Raw genomic sequence first — 19,579 nt, forward strand, 5'->3', positions numbered from 1 at the left:
CTACAGGAACGGGCCACCGCCTTGATGTTAGTTGAGAACGACAGGGTGTTGTCCAGGATCACGCCAAGGTTCTTAGCGCTCTGGGAGGAGGACACGATGGAGTTGTCAACCGTGATGGCGAGATCATGGAACGGGCAGTCCTTCCCGGGAGGAAGAGCAGCTCCGTCTTGCCGAGGTTCAGCTTGAGGTGGTGATCCGTCATCCACACTGATATGTCTGCCAGACATGCAGAGATGCGATTCGCCACCTGGTCATCAGAGGGGGGAAAGGAGAAGATTAATTGTGTGTCGTCTGCATAGCAATGATAGGAGAGACCATGTGAGGTTATGACAGAGCCAAGTGACTTGGTGTATAGCGAGAATAGGAGAGGGCCTAGAACAGAGCCCTGGGGGACACCAGTGGTGAGAGCGCGTGGTGAGGAGACAGATTCTCGCCACGCCACCTGGTAGGAGCGACCTGTCAGGTAGGACGCAATCCAAGCATGGGCCGCGCCGGAGATGCCCAACTCGGAGAGGGTGGAGAGGAGGATCTGATGGTTCACAGTATCGAAGGCAGCCGATAGGTCTAGAAGGATGAGAGCAAAGGAGAGAGAGTTAGCTTTAGCAGTGCAGAGTGCCTCCGTGATACAGAGAAGAGCAGTCTCAGTTGAATGACTAGTCTTGAAACCTGACTGATTTGGATCAAGAAGGTCATTCTGAGAGAGATAGCGGGAGAGCTGGCCAAGGACGGCACGTTCAAGAGTTTTGGAGAGAAAAGAAAGAAGGGATACTGGTCTGTAGTTGTTGACATCGGAGGGATCGAGTGTAGGTTTTTTCAGAAGGGGTGCAACTCTCGCTCTCTTGAAGACGGGAGGGACGTAGCCAGCGGTCAGGGATGAGTTGATGAGCGAGGTGAGGTAAGGGAGAAGGTCACCGGAAATGGTCTGGAGAAGAGAGGAGGGGATAGGGTCAAGCGGGCAGGTTGTTGGGCGGCCGGCCGTCACAAGACGTGAGATGTCATCTGGAGAGAGAGGGGAGAAAGAGGTCAGAGCACAGGGTAGGGCAGTGTGAGCAGAACCAGCGGTGTCGTTTGACTTAGCAAACGAGGATCGGATGTCGTCGACCTTCTTTTCAAAATGGTTGACGAAGTCATCTGCAGAGAGGGAGGGGGGGGGGAGGAGGATTCAGGAGGGAGGAGAAGGTGGCAAAGAGCTTCCTAGGGTTAGAGGCAGATGCTTGGAATTTAGAGTGGTAGAAAGTGGCTTTAGCAGCAGAGACAGAGGAGGAAAATGTAGAGAGGAGGGAGTGAAAGGATGCCAGGTCCGCAGGGAGGCGAGTTTTCCTCCATTTCCGCTCGGCTGCCCGGAGCCCTGTTCTGTGAGCTCGCATTGAGTCGTCGAGCCACGGAGCGGGAGGGGAGGACCGAGCCGGCCTGGAGGATAGGGGACATAGAGAGTCAAAGGATGCAGAAAGGGAGGAGAGGAGGGTTGAGGAGGCAGAATCAGGAGATAGGTTGGAGAAGGTTTGAGCAGAGGGAAGAGATGATAGGATGGAAGAGGAGAGAGTAGCGGGGGAGAGAGAGCGAAGGTTGGGACGGCGCGATACCATCCGAGTAGGGGCAGTGTGGGAAGTGTTGGATGAGAGCGAGAGGGAAAAGGATACAAGGTAGTGGTCGGAGACTTGGAGGGGAGTTGCAATGAGGTTAGTGGAAGAACAGCATCTAGTAAAGATGAGGTCGAGCGTATTGCCTGCACATGAATGGTCACAGGATGCTTTACTGTTGGCATGACACAGGACTGATGGTAGCGCTCACCTTGTCTTCTCCAGACAAGCTTTTTCCGGATGCCCCAAACAATTGGAAAGGGGATTCATCAGAGAAAATGACTTTACCCCAGTTCTCAGCAGTCCAATCCCTGTACCTTTAGCAGAATATCAGTCTGTCCCTGATGTTTTTCCTGGAGAGAAGTGGCTTCTTTGCTGCTCTTCTTGACACCAGGCCGTCCTCCAAAGGTCTTCCCCTCACTGTGCGTGCAGATGCACTCACACCTGCCTGCTGCCATTCCTGAGCAAGCTCTGTACTGGTGGTGCCCCGATCCCGCAGCTGAATCAACTTTAGGACACGGTCCTGCTGCTTGCTGGAATTTCTTGGGCGCCCTGAAGCCTTCTTCACAACAATTGAACCTCTCTCCTTGAAGTTCTTGAAGGTCCAATAAATGGTTGATTTAGGTGCAATCTTACTGGCAGCAATATCCTTGCCTGTGAAGCCCTTTTTGTGCGATGCAATGATGACTGCACGTGTTTCCTTGCAGGTAACCATGGTTGACAGAGGAAGAACAATGATTCCAAGCACCAACCTCCTTTTGAAGCTTCCAGTTTGTTTTTCGAACTCAATCAGCATGACTGAGTGATCTCCAGCCTTGTCCTCGTCAACACTCACACCTGTGTTAACGAGAGAATCACTGACATTGATGTCAGCTGGTCCATTTGTGGCAGGGCTGAAATGCAATGAATGTTTTGGGGGGGATTCAGTTTGCATGGCAAGAGGGACTTTGCAATTCATCTGATCACTCTTCATAACATTCTGGAGTATATGCAAATTGCCATCATACAAACTGAGGCAGCAGACTTTGTGAAAATTAATATTTGTGTCATTCTCAAAACTTTTGGCCACGACTGTATGTGGTTCTTTCGAAAAAGTTGGGATTAAAGTGGAAGTTTTTGGTTAGACCTTGTGTGTATTTGACAAATAAAGTGATCTTAATTATAACATCAGTTTTAAGAGGGGCTGTAAATTCTCCTTCAAATCCGTGGGTGAATATTAACTAGCATTCTTTCCTAGAAATAACTAATACATTATGCTGAGTGCTTATACTTCTCGAAACTGGGTCAAACTGAGGCTGTGTCCGAAATGGCATGCTAGTCCCTAAATAGTGCACTACCTTTGACCAGGGCCAACATATGGCTCTGGTCAAAAGTAGTGCACTATATAGTGAATAGGGACAGACCTGACACACCCCTCTGACATACGTAATACAGTTGCTAGATAAGAGTGGGGTGTAATGTGGGATATAAGCCTCTTATATAGAACCATAAGAACTAGAAAAGTCAAACTCCAAAAATATGTATCTGGGATATACACTGAGTGTACAAAACATTCGGAACACCTTCCTAATGTTGAGCTGTACCCCCTTCTGCCTTAAAAGAGCCTCAATAGATTAGGGCATGGACTCTACAAGTTGTTGAAAGCATTCAACAGGGATGCTGGCCCACGTTGACTCAAATGCTTCCCAGGGTGTTTTCTATGGAGCCAGATAGCTGCCAAAAGTTTGAACATACATATTGCTAGGTTCGTAAGAAAATCCATACATAAATTGTTAGGATTGTAAGAAAACCCATGTGTGAAACATGAAATGTAAATGGGAAATTTCATCTGTGAACATACAAACACCATGTTACGATTATGGTCTAACATTTTAGGCTTGAACAAATCTTGTTGCAATTCTGACGTACAATAAAACCCTTCAGAGACTTGGCAGTTTCATCTCACCAACCAAAAATGTTTACAAAACGGCCTGTGAGGAGTGCAATGCGAACAAGCATAACACATTATTTTAAAAAGTCAGGGAAACCAGAAAGAGGTATCCTGCATGTTTTCAAGTTGAAATTCTCCATTCTCTATTACTCCTCAGTTGAGTTTACTTCACATTTAGGTAGCTAATCTAATGGATTTCTTTGCCAGCGCAAGTCTAGATAGCACTATGTTATGCCTAGAACCGTAAAGTTTCAGTCCACTAGGTGTATCTCTCTACAGCATGGGCATATATCTGGGAGACGTGGACATCCCCGTGCATGCACTTTATCAAAATGTTACTAATTTAATATTGCACCATCCCATTCACTGGGCTCTGTCTGTAATCATAACCAGTAGTATATACCAAGAATAATTAAACATAGAAGAAGAAGAATGGATGTTTTGTGAATATTTTAATTATGTATGACTACCGGAGTCTTTGCCATCCAAAATATTTTTGTTCTAGAATATTTTGAAATGTATTTCATCACTCAAAATCTTGCCTAAGCATATTCTCAACCTAAACTGGGACATGCTTAACACTCCGGCCATCCCACCATCTAAGCTTGATGCCCTCAATCTCACACAAATTATCAATGAACCCACCAGGTACAACCCCAAATCTATAAACACGGGCACCCTCATAGGTATCATCCTAACCAACTTGCCCTCCAAATACACTTCTGCTGTTTTCAACCAAGATGTCAGCGATCACTGCCTCATTGCCTGCATCCATAATGAGTCTGCAGTCAAACGACCACCCCTCATCACTGTCAAATGCTCCCAAACACACTTCAGCGTGCAGGCCTTTCTAATCGAACTGGCCCGGGTATCCTGGAAGGATATTGACCTCATTTCGTCAGTAGAGGATGCCTGGTTATTCTTTAAAAGTGCCTTCCTCACCATCTTAAATAACCATGCAAAAAAATGTAGAACCAGGAACAGATATAGCCCTGGGTTCTCTTCAGACCTGACTGCCCTTGACCAGCAGTAAAACATCCTGTGGCGTTCTGCATTAGCATCGAATAGCCCCCGTGATATGCAACTTTTCAGGGAAGTTAGGAACAAATATATGGAGAACAAGAGCACCTCCTCCCAGCTGCCCACTGCACTGAGACTAGGATACACTGTCACCACCGATAAATCCACTATAATTGAGAATTTCAATAAGCATTTCTCTACAGCTGGCCATGCTTTCCACCTGGCTACCCCTACCCCGATCAACAGCCCTCCACCCCCCACAGCAACTCGCCCAAGCCTCCCCACTTCTCCTTCACCCAAAACCAGATAGCTGATGTTTTGAAAGAGCTGCAAAATCTGGACCTCTACAAATCAGCCGGGCTAGACAATCTGGACCCTCTCTTTCTAAAATTATCTGATGAAATTGTTGCAACCTCTCTTGCTAGTCTGTTCAACTTCTCTTTCATATCGTCTGAGATTCCCAAAGATTGGAAAGCTGCCGCGGTCATACCCCTCTTCAAAGGGGGAGACACTCTAGACCCAAACTGCTACAGACCTATATCTATCCTACCCTGCCTTTCTAAGGTCTTCCAAAGCCAAGTTAACAAACAGATTACCGACCATTTCGAATCACACCGTACCTTCTCCCCTATGCAATCTGGTTTCCGAGCTGGTCATGGGTGCACCTCAGCCACACTCAAGGTCCTAAACCATATCATAACCGCCATCAATAAGAGACATTAGGGTGCAGCCGTATTCATCGACCTGCCCAAGGCTTTCGACTCTGTCAATCACCACATTCTTATCAGCAGAATCAACAGCATTGGTTTCTCAAATTATTTCCTCGCCTGATTCACCAACTACTTCCCTGATAGAGTTCAGTGTGTCATTTCGGAGGGCCTGTTGTCCGGACCTCTGGCAGTCTCTATGGGGGTGCCACAGGGTTCTATTCTCGGGCCGACTCTCTTCACTGTATACATTAATGATGTCGCTCTTGCTGCTGGTGATCCTCTGGTCCACCTCTATGCAGACGACACCATTCTGTATACCTCTGGCCCTTCTTTGGACACTGTTAACTAACCTCCAGACAAGCTTCAATGCCTTACAACTCTCCTTCCGCGACCTCCAACTGCTCTTAAATGCAAGTAAAACTAAATGCATGCTCTTCAACCGATCGCTGCCCACACCTACCCACCCATCCAGCATCACTACTCTGCACGGTTCCGACCTAGAATATGTGGACAACTACAAATACCTAGGTGTCTGATTAGACTGTAAACTCTCCTTCCCGACTCACATTAAGCATCTCCAATCCAAAATTAAATCTAGAATTGGCTTCCTATTTCGCACCAAAGCATCCTATCGATCCTCGACTTTATGTCATTTACAAAATAGCCGCCAACACTCTACTCAACAAATTGGATGCAGTCTATCACAGTGCCATCCCATATACTACCCACCACTGCGACTTGTATGCTCTCGTTGGCTGGTCCTCGCTTCCTACTCGTCGCCAAACCCACTGGCTCCAGGTCATCTACGAGTCTCTGCTAGGTAAAGCCCCGCCTTATCTCAGCTCACTTGGTCACCATAGCAGCACCCACTCGTAGCAGCACCCACTCGTAGCACACGCTCCAGCAGGTATGTCTTACTGGTCACCCCCAAAGCCAATTTATCCTTTGGCCGCCTTTCCTTCCAGTTCCAATGACTGGAACAAACTACAAAAATCACTGATGCTGGAGACTCATATCTCCCTCACTAGCTTTAAGCACCAGTTGTCAGAGCAGCTCACAGATCACTGCACCTGTACGTAGCCCATCTGTAAATAGCCCATCCAACTACCTCATCCCCATACTGTATTTATTTATCTTGCTCCTTTGCACCCCAGTATCTCTACTTGCACATTCATCTTCTGCACATCTACCATTCCAGTGTTTAATTGCTATATTGTAAGTACTTCGCCACTATGGCCTATTTATTGCCTTACCTCTCTTATCTCACCTCATTTGCACATGCTGTATATAGACTTTTTCTACTGTATTATTGACTGTATGTTTTGTTTATTCCATGTGTAACTCTGTTGTTTGTGTCGAACTGCTTTGCTTTATCTTGGCCAGGTCGCAGTTGCAAATGAGAACTTGTTCTCAACTAGCCTACCTGGTTAAGTAAAGGTTAAATATAATAAATAAATAATATGAACTTAAAATAATTTGACATGATTTATATGAATCAGGTCATGAACATATGGACTTTAAAATTAACAATGGAGAGGTTAAACGTAGGCTAAGTCTGGCATAAGCTTATTCCCACACTTTACAATAACTCTGTTGCGGTGGTCTTAGGTAGTCTCCGTATAGGCTATTCCTGCCATCGCGACACTGCTGCCAAGTTAAAGAGCTTGTGATCTCCATACAGCACCATGCGCCTTTGGAAAAGCACCCCTCGGCCTCAGAAGATGCCCTTCTGGAGGCCTGCAGCCATAGTCATGATCCCCTAATGTAGGCCTATTTACCTACTAGCCAAATGAAGATCAAAGCATGCATGACGCGTGCAACTCATCATTCCAACATATTTGACCATTTTAATTCATCCTTCGTTCAGTCAGTCTTTAGCCTATCACTTTCATAGTTCATGGCATATTCAGATAGTGGAATAAGCCTAAATCATGTTTACTTTCTATTTTGCAGCTCAGGCGTTTTTTCTAGACAAGGCTCTTCTGTGTCTTCATAGTATCATTCTCAAACAAGTCATTTTCTGAAGCCCAAGCCTATAGTATGCCATCTACTGATATAACGTCATTATCGAATTGCGTTCTAAAACAAGCTCTAGACATTTATTTTGGAAATGAAACCGGAACCTGCAAAGCATTTCTAACGTCTGGGCTAGAGTTGCTTGATTGACTAGTTAACTTTGACTAGCTGCGTTTGGTTCATGTCCTTTGCAGATGCCACATTCCTGACAAAGTTTTGTACAGATAAAACATATCTGTAACCGAGTAAAGGGAGACGTAATGTAAGAATTTATAGAATTCTTTGTCCCAACATAGGGTTTGTACATTTACAGATCTAATTTAACAATTACGTTCCATGTTTAACACATGGCTTTTCTTATGATCCTAACAATTTATCTAAGGATCGTAAGAAAACACAAATGATAGATACGTTCAACCTTCTGGTAGCTATCTGGCTCCATAGTTTTCACACTTGGTCCCTTTCAACCAAATTTTGTAAACTCAGTGCGGTTCGCTTCTCGAGAGGTGGTCTGTGTTCGGTTTGTTTGAATTCTGTGGTCCGGTTCCCTTTTTAAGGGCAATGTGAACACAAAGCTTCCCAGGTTCACTTGTTATTTCCCCTCACCACACACTAGACTACTGCAATGCTGTTTCCCCTGCCATAAATCCCCTTCACATTGGAGAGAAGATGATGATGTGCAGGTTTGCAGAAAAAACCTTGCTATTTTTGGATATTGATTAGCGATTGTCAGAATGTACAGGCATTCCAAAATATGTGTAGAGTTTTATACTGACTCAGTGTTCATATTATTCGTTTGCAATATGTAGATCTATATGCTGAGAGCATCATAAACGGTTTATTCGATTGTGTGGGTGAATAGTGTGAGAAGACAACATATTTGATGAAAATCACAGCATAGCTTACAAAATCCATTCTAGCTCTTAAAGGGGCAGTAGCCTAGATTGGGTGAACATTTTCAATTGGCCTACAGCATTATTTATCCTGCATTTATTCTACTGGTATTTAATCTGTTACCAATAATATTTACATGTTAATATTATCTTCTGATTACAATTATTATGTCTAATCTTTTACCTAAATGCAATCTATTCGCATCCAAAATGTACATGGATATATCTAACTTTCCGATTAACACATTCTGATGGAAGGGCTTGTCCTGTACTTTTACCCATAGTGCATTGAGTGAATGTTAGAACAATTCTTGTTTCCTTTATAAACATAGCAATGTGAATGCAAAGAGGTCTCAGATTTCAAAAAATGTGAAGTGAACTGCCAAAAGAGTTGAGTCCTCATTCCAAGGCAAGGTTAGTGTGAATACAAAGACAACCAAGTTCTTTAGCTTTATTTTTTACCCCAGAGTTCACTTTAAAGAGGACTGAGATTGATTATTTCAAAGAGGACTATATGTGAAAACACCCCCACAGTTGTGTTAAGTTGGCTGGATGTCCTTTGGGTAGTTTAGGTTTTAGAGTGGAGAAACCCAGCAGCATTGCAGTTCTTGACACACTCAAACCGATGTGCCTAGCACCTACTACCATACCCCGTTCAAAGGCACTTAAATCTTTTGTCTTGCCCATTCACCCTCTGAATGGCACACAATCCATGTCTCAAGGCTTAAAAATCCTTCTTTAACCTGTCTACTCCTCTTCATCTACACTGATTGAAGTGGATTTAACAAGTGAAATCAATAAGGGATCATAGCTTTCACCTGGATTCATCTGGTCAGTCTGTCATGGAAAGAGCATGTTTTGTACAGTCAGTGTATGTTACTGTTAGTTCAGTGACAAAATATTGATTATGTGAATGCAATCAGAAACCACAAAGGGGTGAACAGTGTGAAAGAAGATGTTTTTTTGCTGTCAATTTATTCATATTGTTAAAGGGAAGGACAAACATTTCAACAGATAAGAACCAGGCACCTGAGTATATATCTTATCCGACCACAGCCAAGACAGACATATTGACACACCAGAAAAACAAATATACACCGTTTGAATCTCAAGACAATGCTGTCTAAAGCTGATGGGAGTAAGGAGTGGACTATGGTTTTAAGACGTTCTGTTTTCCCTATCAACCGTTCATTAACATTGACACATGATAGCGTTGTAATCTTACTGTGAGGTATGCACCCCTTTCATAACTTCTCAAATGTTTAACCATACCAATCTGTATATTTACCAAGAGTAAACCTCACACAGGGGAGTTGGGGGCTTCTACAGGTCAAAGGTCAAATAAGGGTGCTTATATTTGTCATTTTTCACACACGTACAAGTCTGTAACCTGTACAAGTGTGTGGTGTGAAATGAAAATGTGATGTAGGCATATCCCACTCCCCTGGAGACACCCTTGGAGAGTGGGGCCACGGCCAGGAATCAGCCGTTATTGACGGTGACCCTGGTTCAATTAGGGTTTGCTTACCTTGCTCAATGGCAGATTGACAGATTTTAGTAGGCCCAATACAGTATTTAAAGAAGGTACCAGAGTACAGGAAAGATATGTGTCATTACAAAGCCTTAAAAAGCCTGGATGAGAGCAAATCACCACTGGGATATTAGAGACTTAAATTTCTGCTTAAATACAACGCCACTCACTACCCACTGGGCACAGATGTCAATTCAAAGAATATTCGACAATGGTCCAATGTAATTTCATTGAAATCACGTGGAAACAACGTTGATTCAACCAGTTTGTGCCCAGTCGGTAGTCCTTGACAGCCTCCACTGGTGCAGAATTATCATTATTTGGCTAAGGGGCTGCTGTCCCATTTCACATGCACCGGCTTAAAATAGTTTAGTGGACCAGCCCATGTGACAGTGTCAGAAATACCTGGGCCGATTTATGGTCCCAGTCTGCCCCTGCTTCATCATAACAGTTCTGCATACAGTATAAGTCACATTGTGGGAAATGTTCAGATGTGTTCTACATTTTAATTTTTTTATTTGACTAGGCAAATCAGTTAAGAACAAATTCTTATTTTCAATGACGGCCTAGGAACAGTGGGTTAACTGCCTGTTCAGGGGCAGAACGACAGATTTGTACCTTGTCAGCTCGGGGATTTGAACTTGCAACCTTCCAGTCACTCGTCCAACGCTCTAACCACTAGGCTACCCTGTGTCTCAAGTGTACTGTACGTATGCATGGTGGTCAATTATAGTATGTTAGGTTTTATTTTTGCTTTATTTGTTGAAAGACTGTAGGAAATGACCGTTTGACTGTAGTATATTATCAGAAAAAGAGATTCATAAACAATTTTTGTTAACCATATTTAACATACTGTACATGGCTATTATGAATCTGGAGGTATTGGTACAAAATACATCTAAAATCAGCTTCATTTGCACCAAATAAAATAATGCAATAAAAGTTAACAGTAACCACACCAAGCAATGGTCCACAGCCTTGTAACTGGGTATTCTGTATTTTATAAGGATCCCCATTACTCTTCCTGGGGTCCACGTAAAACATGAAACATGACATAATACAGAACATTAATAGACAAGAACAGTTATTTGAACACAGGGCTTTGAACTAATTTGTGCTCAAACAAACAGCGTACTGTACAAGATTCAACCTTAGTATAGTCACTATGAAGAAACGTCACAAAACATTATATTGGATAAATAATATTGTGTGCTCTATTGAAGGGTCTGCCTTAAACTAACTGACCCTCATAAGTTAATTATAAAACACACTCACCTGTTAATATAATTTCAATAAGAATGTTCAAAAATATATACATTTATTTTGATCAAATCTGGATAGAACGAGGAATATACTGAATTCAAAGTCTTTATTTGGTGTCAACATTTATTATTCTACTTTTTACCCACATCATTTTACCAAAAATGGTTAGCTTTTGTGATTTGTGTCATCTACATGTAGTCTCAGATGAGGCATAATGACAAATAATGAAACGTAGTTGTGGAGCACTTTAGACACTGAAATATATTTTCACATGGAACGTAACTGTTAAATTAGATCTGTAAATGTACAAACCCTATGTTGGGACAAAGAATTCTATCAATTCTTACATTACGTCTCCCTTTACTCGGTTACAGATCTTTTTTATGTATACAAACCTTTGTTAGGAATGTGGCATCTGCAAAGGACATGAACCGAACGTAGCTAGTCGAAGTTAACTAGTCAATCAAGCAACTCTAGCCCAGACGTTAGAAATGCTTTGCAGCTTCCGGTTTCATTTCCAAAATAAATGTCTAGAGCTTGTTTTAGAACGCAATTCGATAATGACGTTATATCAGTAGATGGCATACTATAGGCTTGGGCTTCAGAAAATGACTTGTTTGAGAATGATACTATGGAAGACACAGAAGAGCCTTGTCTAGAAAAACCGCCTGAGCTGCAAAATAGAAAGTAAACATGACTTAGGCTTATTCCACTATCTGAATATGCCTTGCTGTTGTGTGTTATTTAATGGCCATATTATTGCATAATACATTTGTATAGCCGCGTGGGGCTACTGTAGTGATCATGTAAACTAATGAATCACACTTTTTCCAGTATTTGGGAGCACAGACTGTAGGCCTTATATTTGGCATTTTGACTGTTGTATTAATGAATTCCACTCTGTAAGAAGACTTGTTAAAACCATTTACGTTGTACAATCCCATCACGCAGAGGCTATATCCATATCAATAAATAACACAAAACAAAATATTGATTAAGTCTTGGCTATAACCTGTCCTGAGCGAAATTGCCAACGGGTCCCAAATGGTCAAGACTATCTATAGCCTATTCTTATTGCCAGGTCTGTTTTCTCTATCAGCCACTGCACGTGCTTCTTAAATTATATTGTTTAACATCTATTTAGAGGCTATATTTAGAGATGAGGCATAATGACAAATAATGAAACTTAATTGTCGTGCACTTTATAGACACTGAAATATACTTTCACAGGTCTCAACCTATTGTATTATTTATTATCATTGGCTGTTTCTCCCCCTGACAAACCAGCCTGTCTAAAACAGACCAGAAAGTCCTAATGGTAAGCAGCAAAAAAGAACACTACAAACAGGATGGTGTATAACAGTGTTTTTGAGGGATTATGCCAAGAAAATGATTCTCTCCACCACATTATATTGCTCCTGGTGCTATCATGCCCTCCCTCCACTAGGGGCAGTGTACTTGTAGGCTGATGCTCCACTGTCTCTGTGTCTGGCTGATCTTCCTGGTTGCTCGGGTGCTCCTCATCCACAGACTCACTGATGGACGTCATGGACGGTTTGCTGCCTCTTCTGCTTATGGAGGGCCGTTTCCCAAGACTCAAGGCTAAGTCCTTGTTTCGTAGCTTCTGCACTGCCCTTAGACTGCGCATGTACAGCTCTATCTTATCCTCTGACAGAGACTCTGTGGAAGCATGGTCCTCCTCACCCTCCCCTTCACCCTCTCGCCCACTGACAGATGTATCCGATTGAATGCAGGTCTCCCCTTCACCCTCTTTCCCACTGACAGATGTATCCGATTGAATGCAGGTCTCCCCTTCACCCTCTTTCCCACTGACAGATGTATCCGATTGAATGCATGTCTCCCCTTCACCCTCTTTCCCACTGACAGATGTATCCGATTGAATGCATGTCTCCCCTTCACCCTCTTGCCCACTGACAGATGTATCCGATTGAATGCAGGTCTCCCCTTCTCCATTGATAGATTCTATTTCTTCACCTCGAGGATGCTTGGTGTCCAGCCTTACGTCATTTATACCTTCTTTGTGGCAAGGATTTGACACTTCATTTGTCATAAATGTATTATCTACTGGGCTAGATTTTTCTGTGACCTTTACATTTGTGCTCTTACCACCCTCACCCTCATTCATATTGTCCATGTTCATGCTAAACTCGTCTATCAACTCATTTTGATCATCTACTACAATTTCCTTTACTTCTACATCTGCAGTTTCTTCCTCTACAATCTCTTCCTCCTCCTTCTCTTCCTCTACAATATCCTCCTCTTCCTCTACAATCTCCTCTTCCTCCCACTCTATCCACTTAACATCCTCCATCTCTTCTTCAACTACCACCTCCTCCATTTCTTTCTCCATTTCCCCCTCTCCCTTCACCACCTTCGCTCCTTCCTTCACCATTTCTTCTATCTTTTCCCGTATCATAATTTCTTCTTTCTCCTTTTCCACTTCCTCCTCTGTTTCCTCCACCTCCCCTGTCTCCTCCAACTCCTTTGTCCCAACCACCATCTCCTCTTCCACAACTATCTCCTCTTCTTCTATTTCCCATTCGTCCCCCTCCACATATCCCCCCATCGTGTCTTCCTCTTCCACAGTCCCCTCCCAGTCTTTTACTATTCGATCTTTCTTTAGAAATGGTTGTCCATTACTTGTGTCTATCTCCTTCTTTGTAGCAACTAAATACTTCTTACTGTTCATCATTACCAGTTCAACTTCCTTATGAATATCTTCTTCTTTGAACTTTGAGCCCTTGTCAGTGTCTTTATCATCATCGTACCTCACATAGTTTGACATCTCTCCATCTACATCATCATAATCCTCGTTGTCAATAGAATGCCGGTTTTCTTCATTGCATAAAATGTTTGACACTTCAAATGATAGTTCATCCTTCACTTGATCTGTTTGTTTTCTCATCATTAATTTCTCCAATGATGTCCATTCCTTAATGACAATGGAATCATCTTTCAATGCTGTCCCACTGGTTTCTTCCTCCAGTGTGTCCGTGCGGGGCACAGCAAAGTTTTGGTGCTCAGTGGTGATCTTTTCCTCGGTCTCTGAAGTGTGAACTTTCAGGTCAGCATCCACAGGCTCTAGCATGGCTATAGGTGTGTCTACTATTTCTGTGAATGGGCTTGTTGACCATTCATCTGTGAGAGGGTTCTCCATTTCATCTGACTCATCAGGTCTCTCATATCCACAACTGGCCCCCTGCAGAGTCATCTCAGCAGAGATATGCTTTGACCCCATTTCAGTTTGTGACTGTAGGAAACTGCCTTGTGTCGCGTCTATCAGAGTTTGTGTTTGTGAAAGTGCTGTGTCTACTGGAGTTTGTGAAGGTGTTGTGTTTGGTAATGGGGTTTGTGTTTGTGAAAGTGTTGTGTCTACTGGAGTTTGTGAAGGTGTTGTGTTTGGTAATGGGGTTTGTGTTTGTGAAAGCTTACTGTCCTGGTGCATCTGGTTCTGAGGAGGCAGAATGTTCTCCTCAGACCCCTGGAGGCCTGAGTTCACATTAAGGATTTGTGCCCTGAGAGCAGCAGCAGTGTTCAGGGCAGTGTGAGTCCCGAGGAGACCTCCTGCCTCTTCTGACAGACGTTTAGGTTCAGACTCTCTTTCTGTACTTAATCCAGAGCTGAAGTGTTCTGGGTTTGATTTAAGAGACCCCTGTTGATCTACAGGCTTGTCATCAGGTGTTCCACGAGTATCAGCTGAAACACAGGAGTGAGTTTCTACTTCCTCTGTGGATGGGTAACTCTGGGCTGTGTAGGCTGTTGAATCCCATTCATGCAATTGACCACTTGTTCGATTCCCTCTATGGGTGAAGCTCGGACTCCCACTCTCCACTCTACCAAACCCCTGACAGTATGGTGGGGCCACAACATTACCAAACATAAAGCTATTGGTCTGGCTGCCTGGGACTGGGCCTGCTGTGCTGTTCTCCAACCTGACAATGTTATCTGAATGTGTTATGTCTGTGCTGATGGCAGATCCACCCTTCTCCGTTTCCATCTGCATCAGAGCACTTCCCTCCACACTGAAAACAGACGTATCACCATTTTGGCTCACAGCAGCAGGTTGATCAGTTGAATCTGACTTGCTGCTGGGGATCAGTGAGGCCTGTTTCCCTCTCAGCTCTAATGGGGCTGATCGGAACGTTGGGTCTATTTTCTCAGGTTTCACTGACTCCTGCCAAGACGTGCTGTCTGGGATACCAGGAGACAGTTTGCACGTAGACAGAGAATCTGTTGCCTGCATCCCAAACCCTTTCCTGCCCTGTGGTGGCAGTGGTTGTACCTCAGGCCCATTTGAAAGCTTTTCCTGTGGGAATGTGCTTTCCTGTGGGATCTGTGATGGTTCCACTGCTCCCTTCTCTTTCTCTTGGGTCTCATCCTCTCTCTGGGTGAAGTAGTCCCGCACCTTCGCCAATCGTGCTGCCTTTCGTCGGTTTCTTCTGCTGGAGTTCCGGCTGCTCTCAACCTGTCAAACAAGAAGAAGGATAGAGTCAGCTAATCTTTCCCACACAATGCCTCCTCAATGGTTAGGCTTGTTTGGTGAGGATGATATCTAGAGAGGCACGTTCAGGTTAAATATAGCTCATGATTAAGCCAAAACATATTTATATACATTTAATCTTGGCCCCTGAACAAAATCTCACATGAGCACTGGCCTCTGGCCAGTAACATTATAATGTGTTTGTTTGTCTCGACTCACGAGAGACTAATATACATTTAAAAGAGAGCGTGTTACCAATGCAATGTATAGCTCAGTCACTCATGTGACCATGTAAGACCCCTCTTAGCTCCTGTAAAGCAACATGTATAAATACTTGGCATTTAACTCTTTCACGGGGACACAACCTGTATGTCCTCAAGTGTCAAATATGCAACTAGGACAGAATGTTAAAGTAATGACCCTAAGTGCTCAGACAGCAGTGATCACATGACATATTGAGAAAGAGCAACAGGGTTCACACTATCTTGTTTCAGAGGTCACCCCAAAATGTTTAAGCCTAACCATAGCATTTGACCATGCTATGTATATTTCAAAAGTAACTCAATTAAACCCTCTTTAAACCCTTAATTAAACTAAATTAAACCCTCCTTGAAGGCCACAATAACAAGAAAATCACTATTCTTGTTTTTTTTTATATCCATACAGTACCAGTCAAAAGTTTGGACACACCTACTCATTCAAGGGTTTTTCTTTATTTGTACTATTTTCTACATTGTATAATAATAGTGAAGACATCAAAACTATGAAATAACACACATGGAATCATGTAGTAACCAAAAAAAGTGTTAAACAAATCAAAATAGATTTAAAATGTGAGATTCTTCAAAGTTGCCACCCTTTGCCTTGATGACAGCTTTGCACACTCTTGGCATTCTCTCAACCAGCTTCACGAGGTGGTCACCTGAAATTAATTTCAATTAACAGGTGTGCCTTGTTAAAAGTTCATTTGTAGAATTTCCACCCTCTACCTTAATGACAACTTTGCACACTCTTGGCATTCTCTCAACCAGCTTCACCTGGAATGCTTTTCCAACAGCCTTGAAGGGGTTCCCACATATGCTGTGCACTTGTTGGCTGCTTTTCCTTCACTCCGTGGTCCAACTCATCCCAAACCATCTCAATTGGGTTGAGGTTGGGTGATTGTGGAGACCGGGTCATCTGATGCAGCACTCCACCACTCTCCTTCTTGTTTAAATAGCCGTTACACAGCCTGTCAGTGTGTTGGGTCATTGTCCTGTTGAAAACAAATGATAGTCCCGCTAAGCGCAAATCAGATTGGATGGCATATCACTGCAGAATGCTGTAGTAGTCATGCTAGTTAAGTGTGCCTTGAATTCTAAATAAATTACCAACATTGTCACCAGCAAGGCACCCCCACACCACCTCCATTTTTCACGGTGGGAACCAGACATGCAGAGATCATCCGTTCACCTACTCTGCGTCTCACAAAGACACGGCATTCGGAACCAAAAATCTCAAATTTGGACTCATCAGACCAAAGGACAGATTTCCACCGGTCTATGATCCATTGCTCGTGTTTCTTGGCCCAAGCAAGTCTCTTCTTCTTATTGGTGTCCTTTAGTAGTGGTTTCTTTGCAGCAGTACGACCATGAAGGCCTGATTCACGCAGTCTCCTCTGAAAAGTTGATGTTGAGATGTCTGTTACTTGAAATCTGTGAAGCATTTATTTGGGCTGCAATGTCTGAGGTGGGTAACTCTAATAAACTTATCCTCTGCAGCAGACCTCTGCAGAAGTCCTCTGGGTCTTCCTTTCCTGTGGCGGTCCTCATGAGAGACAGTTTGATCATAGCGCTTGATGGTTTTTGTGACTGCACTTGAATAAACTTTCAAAGTTCGTGAAATTTTCCGGATTGACTGACCTTCATGTCTTAAAGTAATGGACTGTCGTTTCTATTTGCTTATTTGAGCTGTTTTGCCATAATATGGACTTGGTATTTTACCAAATAGGGCTATCTTCTGTATACCACCCATACCTTGTCACAACACAACTGATTGGCTACATGATTACTACATGATTCCATATATGTTATTTCATAGTATTGATGTCTTCACTATTATTCTACAATGTAGAAAATAGTAAAAAATAAAGAAAAAATCTTGAATGAGTAGGTGTGTCCAAATGTTTGACTGGTACTGTGTATATATATATATATATTTGTTTTAATCAGACCTTTATTTTAATAAGGAGTCTCATCGAGACCCAGTGTCCTTTACAAGCCCTGCAAAGGCCCATTTGAAAAAGTTACGTAAAAGTTATGTAAATCTATGTATCACAAGGCTTATGTTGTAAGAAAACACTAGATAAATGACATCATTAGATGTTCTGAAATCCAAATTGCACAGGTATTACTCACCATTAGTTTCTGACGATCATCTTGGAGTGCTCCTGACTGAGACTCAGAAGTGTTTACACTAGCCATCTTCCCTCCACGGTGGTGTACGTCTAGAGAGGAATAATTGACATTAGTTCAGGATTTATTGTAATTGGTTTTAGTTAATGACTTCATCTAATTGATTTTATCCGCTGTACGTCTGAGTCATTTGACTTTTGAATGTTTTAGTACAATGAACGATTACCTGAAGATTCAGCATTGGTTGACGACCAGTTTTCATCACAGGGAAAGTCATGACTGTAAATAAATTAAATGAAAGCTCGGGCAAAAAGACCCCAACAACAATTGTCCAACATTTACTGTAATATCGTCATTTTATAATAAACTGTCAGTTTATTTATCTTTAGGAAATAAAAAGGGTGTATGTTAAGGTGAGGCAATATCAATATGAAAGCATTGTGCAGCTGTCACTTTACTGGACCACACATAACCCCTCTATTAGTTTGATAAAAAAGTACTAGCATTCAATCATTCCATCAATCGACACTCAAAACAAACCTGTTGATTAATCTGACCATCCTCACCTGATGGCTTTCAGGATGCTTTTCCTGCGCCCGCTTTTGTCTTTTTCTGGTTTCTCTTTCGACTTTTTTTCGACCTTGATTTTCTGGTGACAAAACATCACATAGTTCTGGTCACTATTGTTGGCCCAGAAAGTCCCAACAGGGGTCTCGTACCGGAGACAGAAGTCCACTCTGGCCCCCTTTTCCCCAAAGGGGGGCACCAGGGTGAGCTTGAATGAGAAGCAGTCAGTGTCTCCATCGCTGGACCCTGGAATGTACTCTGCCAGCAGGTCAAAGTGCGTGGCCCAGGCATCCAGCGAGGTGCGGATGTACACCATCTTATCAAAGGAGACATTGAGAACGCGGACCACCCCCCTTAGTATTGTAGTCTGGTAGAGTAACTCAATGCTCTCCAGCTCTAGCTTCTGCTCCTGAACTCTCAGGACCATGGCTTCTTGGGATGGTGACGGAGTGTATAATGAGGACAAGTAGTATTCCTCTACCTCTGTCTCTCCCTCCATGGCATTGAAGTTCAGCGGGACTGTTATGTCCCACGAGTCAAACTCTTTCACTTTCACCAGGTTTAGGCCGAGGGCGTCCGCAAAGGACACTCTCCGAGAGCTGGATGGGGTGAGCTCGAGCTCACAGTCCTTTAAATCACTGGCGCTCCTTCTCCGTGGGAGAGGAGAGGACTTGGGCCTGATGCCACCGATCACCTCCGCGTCGTTCGCCTCATCCCCATCCCAGGTGATAAGCCCTGGGACACCCAGGAGGCTGCTGACCGCGGTGGGTATTGGTTCGACTGCAGAAGGCTCCATTGGGCTGTCTAGTGACAGAGTGAAGGGGAATCGCAGAGCCGAGTTCTCTGCTTTTCTCTGGCAACTGACATTCAACATGCTGTGACTAAACAGATGGATTCGAGTTACAGATGACATTGTAGCAAGGGCCAGCACTATAAATAGGTCAGAAGGGACTTCAACTATGCAGTGTGGGCTCAGGAGAATACTGAGAACACATCATCTCAATGCCTCTTCTTTGAGACACTACAACAATGATATACATAGTAATGCATTGGAATTATAGGCTGATTTCAACTAACTTCCCTATTTGATTCCAACTAATCTCGAGTCCGAGAACCAGATCTCATGTGTGTGCTTTCACAAAAGACTATATTCGAACCAAAACAACGTTTTCTAT

General features: G+C 43.3%; 1 protein-coding gene across 1 annotated transcript; it reads right to left on the reverse strand.

The window, feature by feature from the left end:
* Positions 1-9,116: 9,116 nt before the first annotated feature.
* On the reverse strand, positions 9,117-19,287 carry LOC115144797 (uncharacterized). Its single transcript, XM_029685864.2, has 4 exons — positions 18,404-19,287; positions 18,064-18,116; positions 17,841-17,929; positions 9,117-15,429 (listed from the first exon to the last, which is right to left on the reverse strand). The coding sequence occupies exons 1-4, from the start codon at positions 19,276-19,278 to the stop codon at positions 12,256-12,258; spliced, it is 4,191 nt and encodes a 1,396-aa protein (XP_029541724.2). The 5' UTR covers positions 19,279-19,287; the 3' UTR covers positions 9,117-12,255.
* Positions 19,288-19,579: the final 292 nt, after the last annotated feature.

This window comes from Oncorhynchus nerka, linkage group LG17, assembly GCF_034236695.1.
Source record: "Oncorhynchus nerka isolate Pitt River linkage group LG17, Oner_Uvic_2.0, whole genome shotgun sequence".
NCBI classification, from domain to species: domain Eukaryota; kingdom Metazoa; phylum Chordata; class Actinopteri; order Salmoniformes; family Salmonidae; genus Oncorhynchus; species Oncorhynchus nerka.

Excerpts from the sequence above, each read along its gene's own strand:
- LOC115144797 (XM_029685864.2), bottom strand. The coding sequence starts at position 19,278 with ATGTTGAATGTCAGTTGCCAGAGAAAAGCAGAGAACTCGGCTCTGCGA. Across the intron at positions 18,117-18,403 it reads AGCATCCTGAAAGCCATCAG|TCATGACTTTCCCTGTGATG; the intron begins GTGAGGATGGTC and ends ATTTATTTACAG. Across the intron at positions 15,430-17,840 it reads ATGATCGTCAGAAACTAATG|GTTGAGAGCAGCCGGAACTC; the intron begins GTGAGTAATACC and ends CTTGTTTGACAG.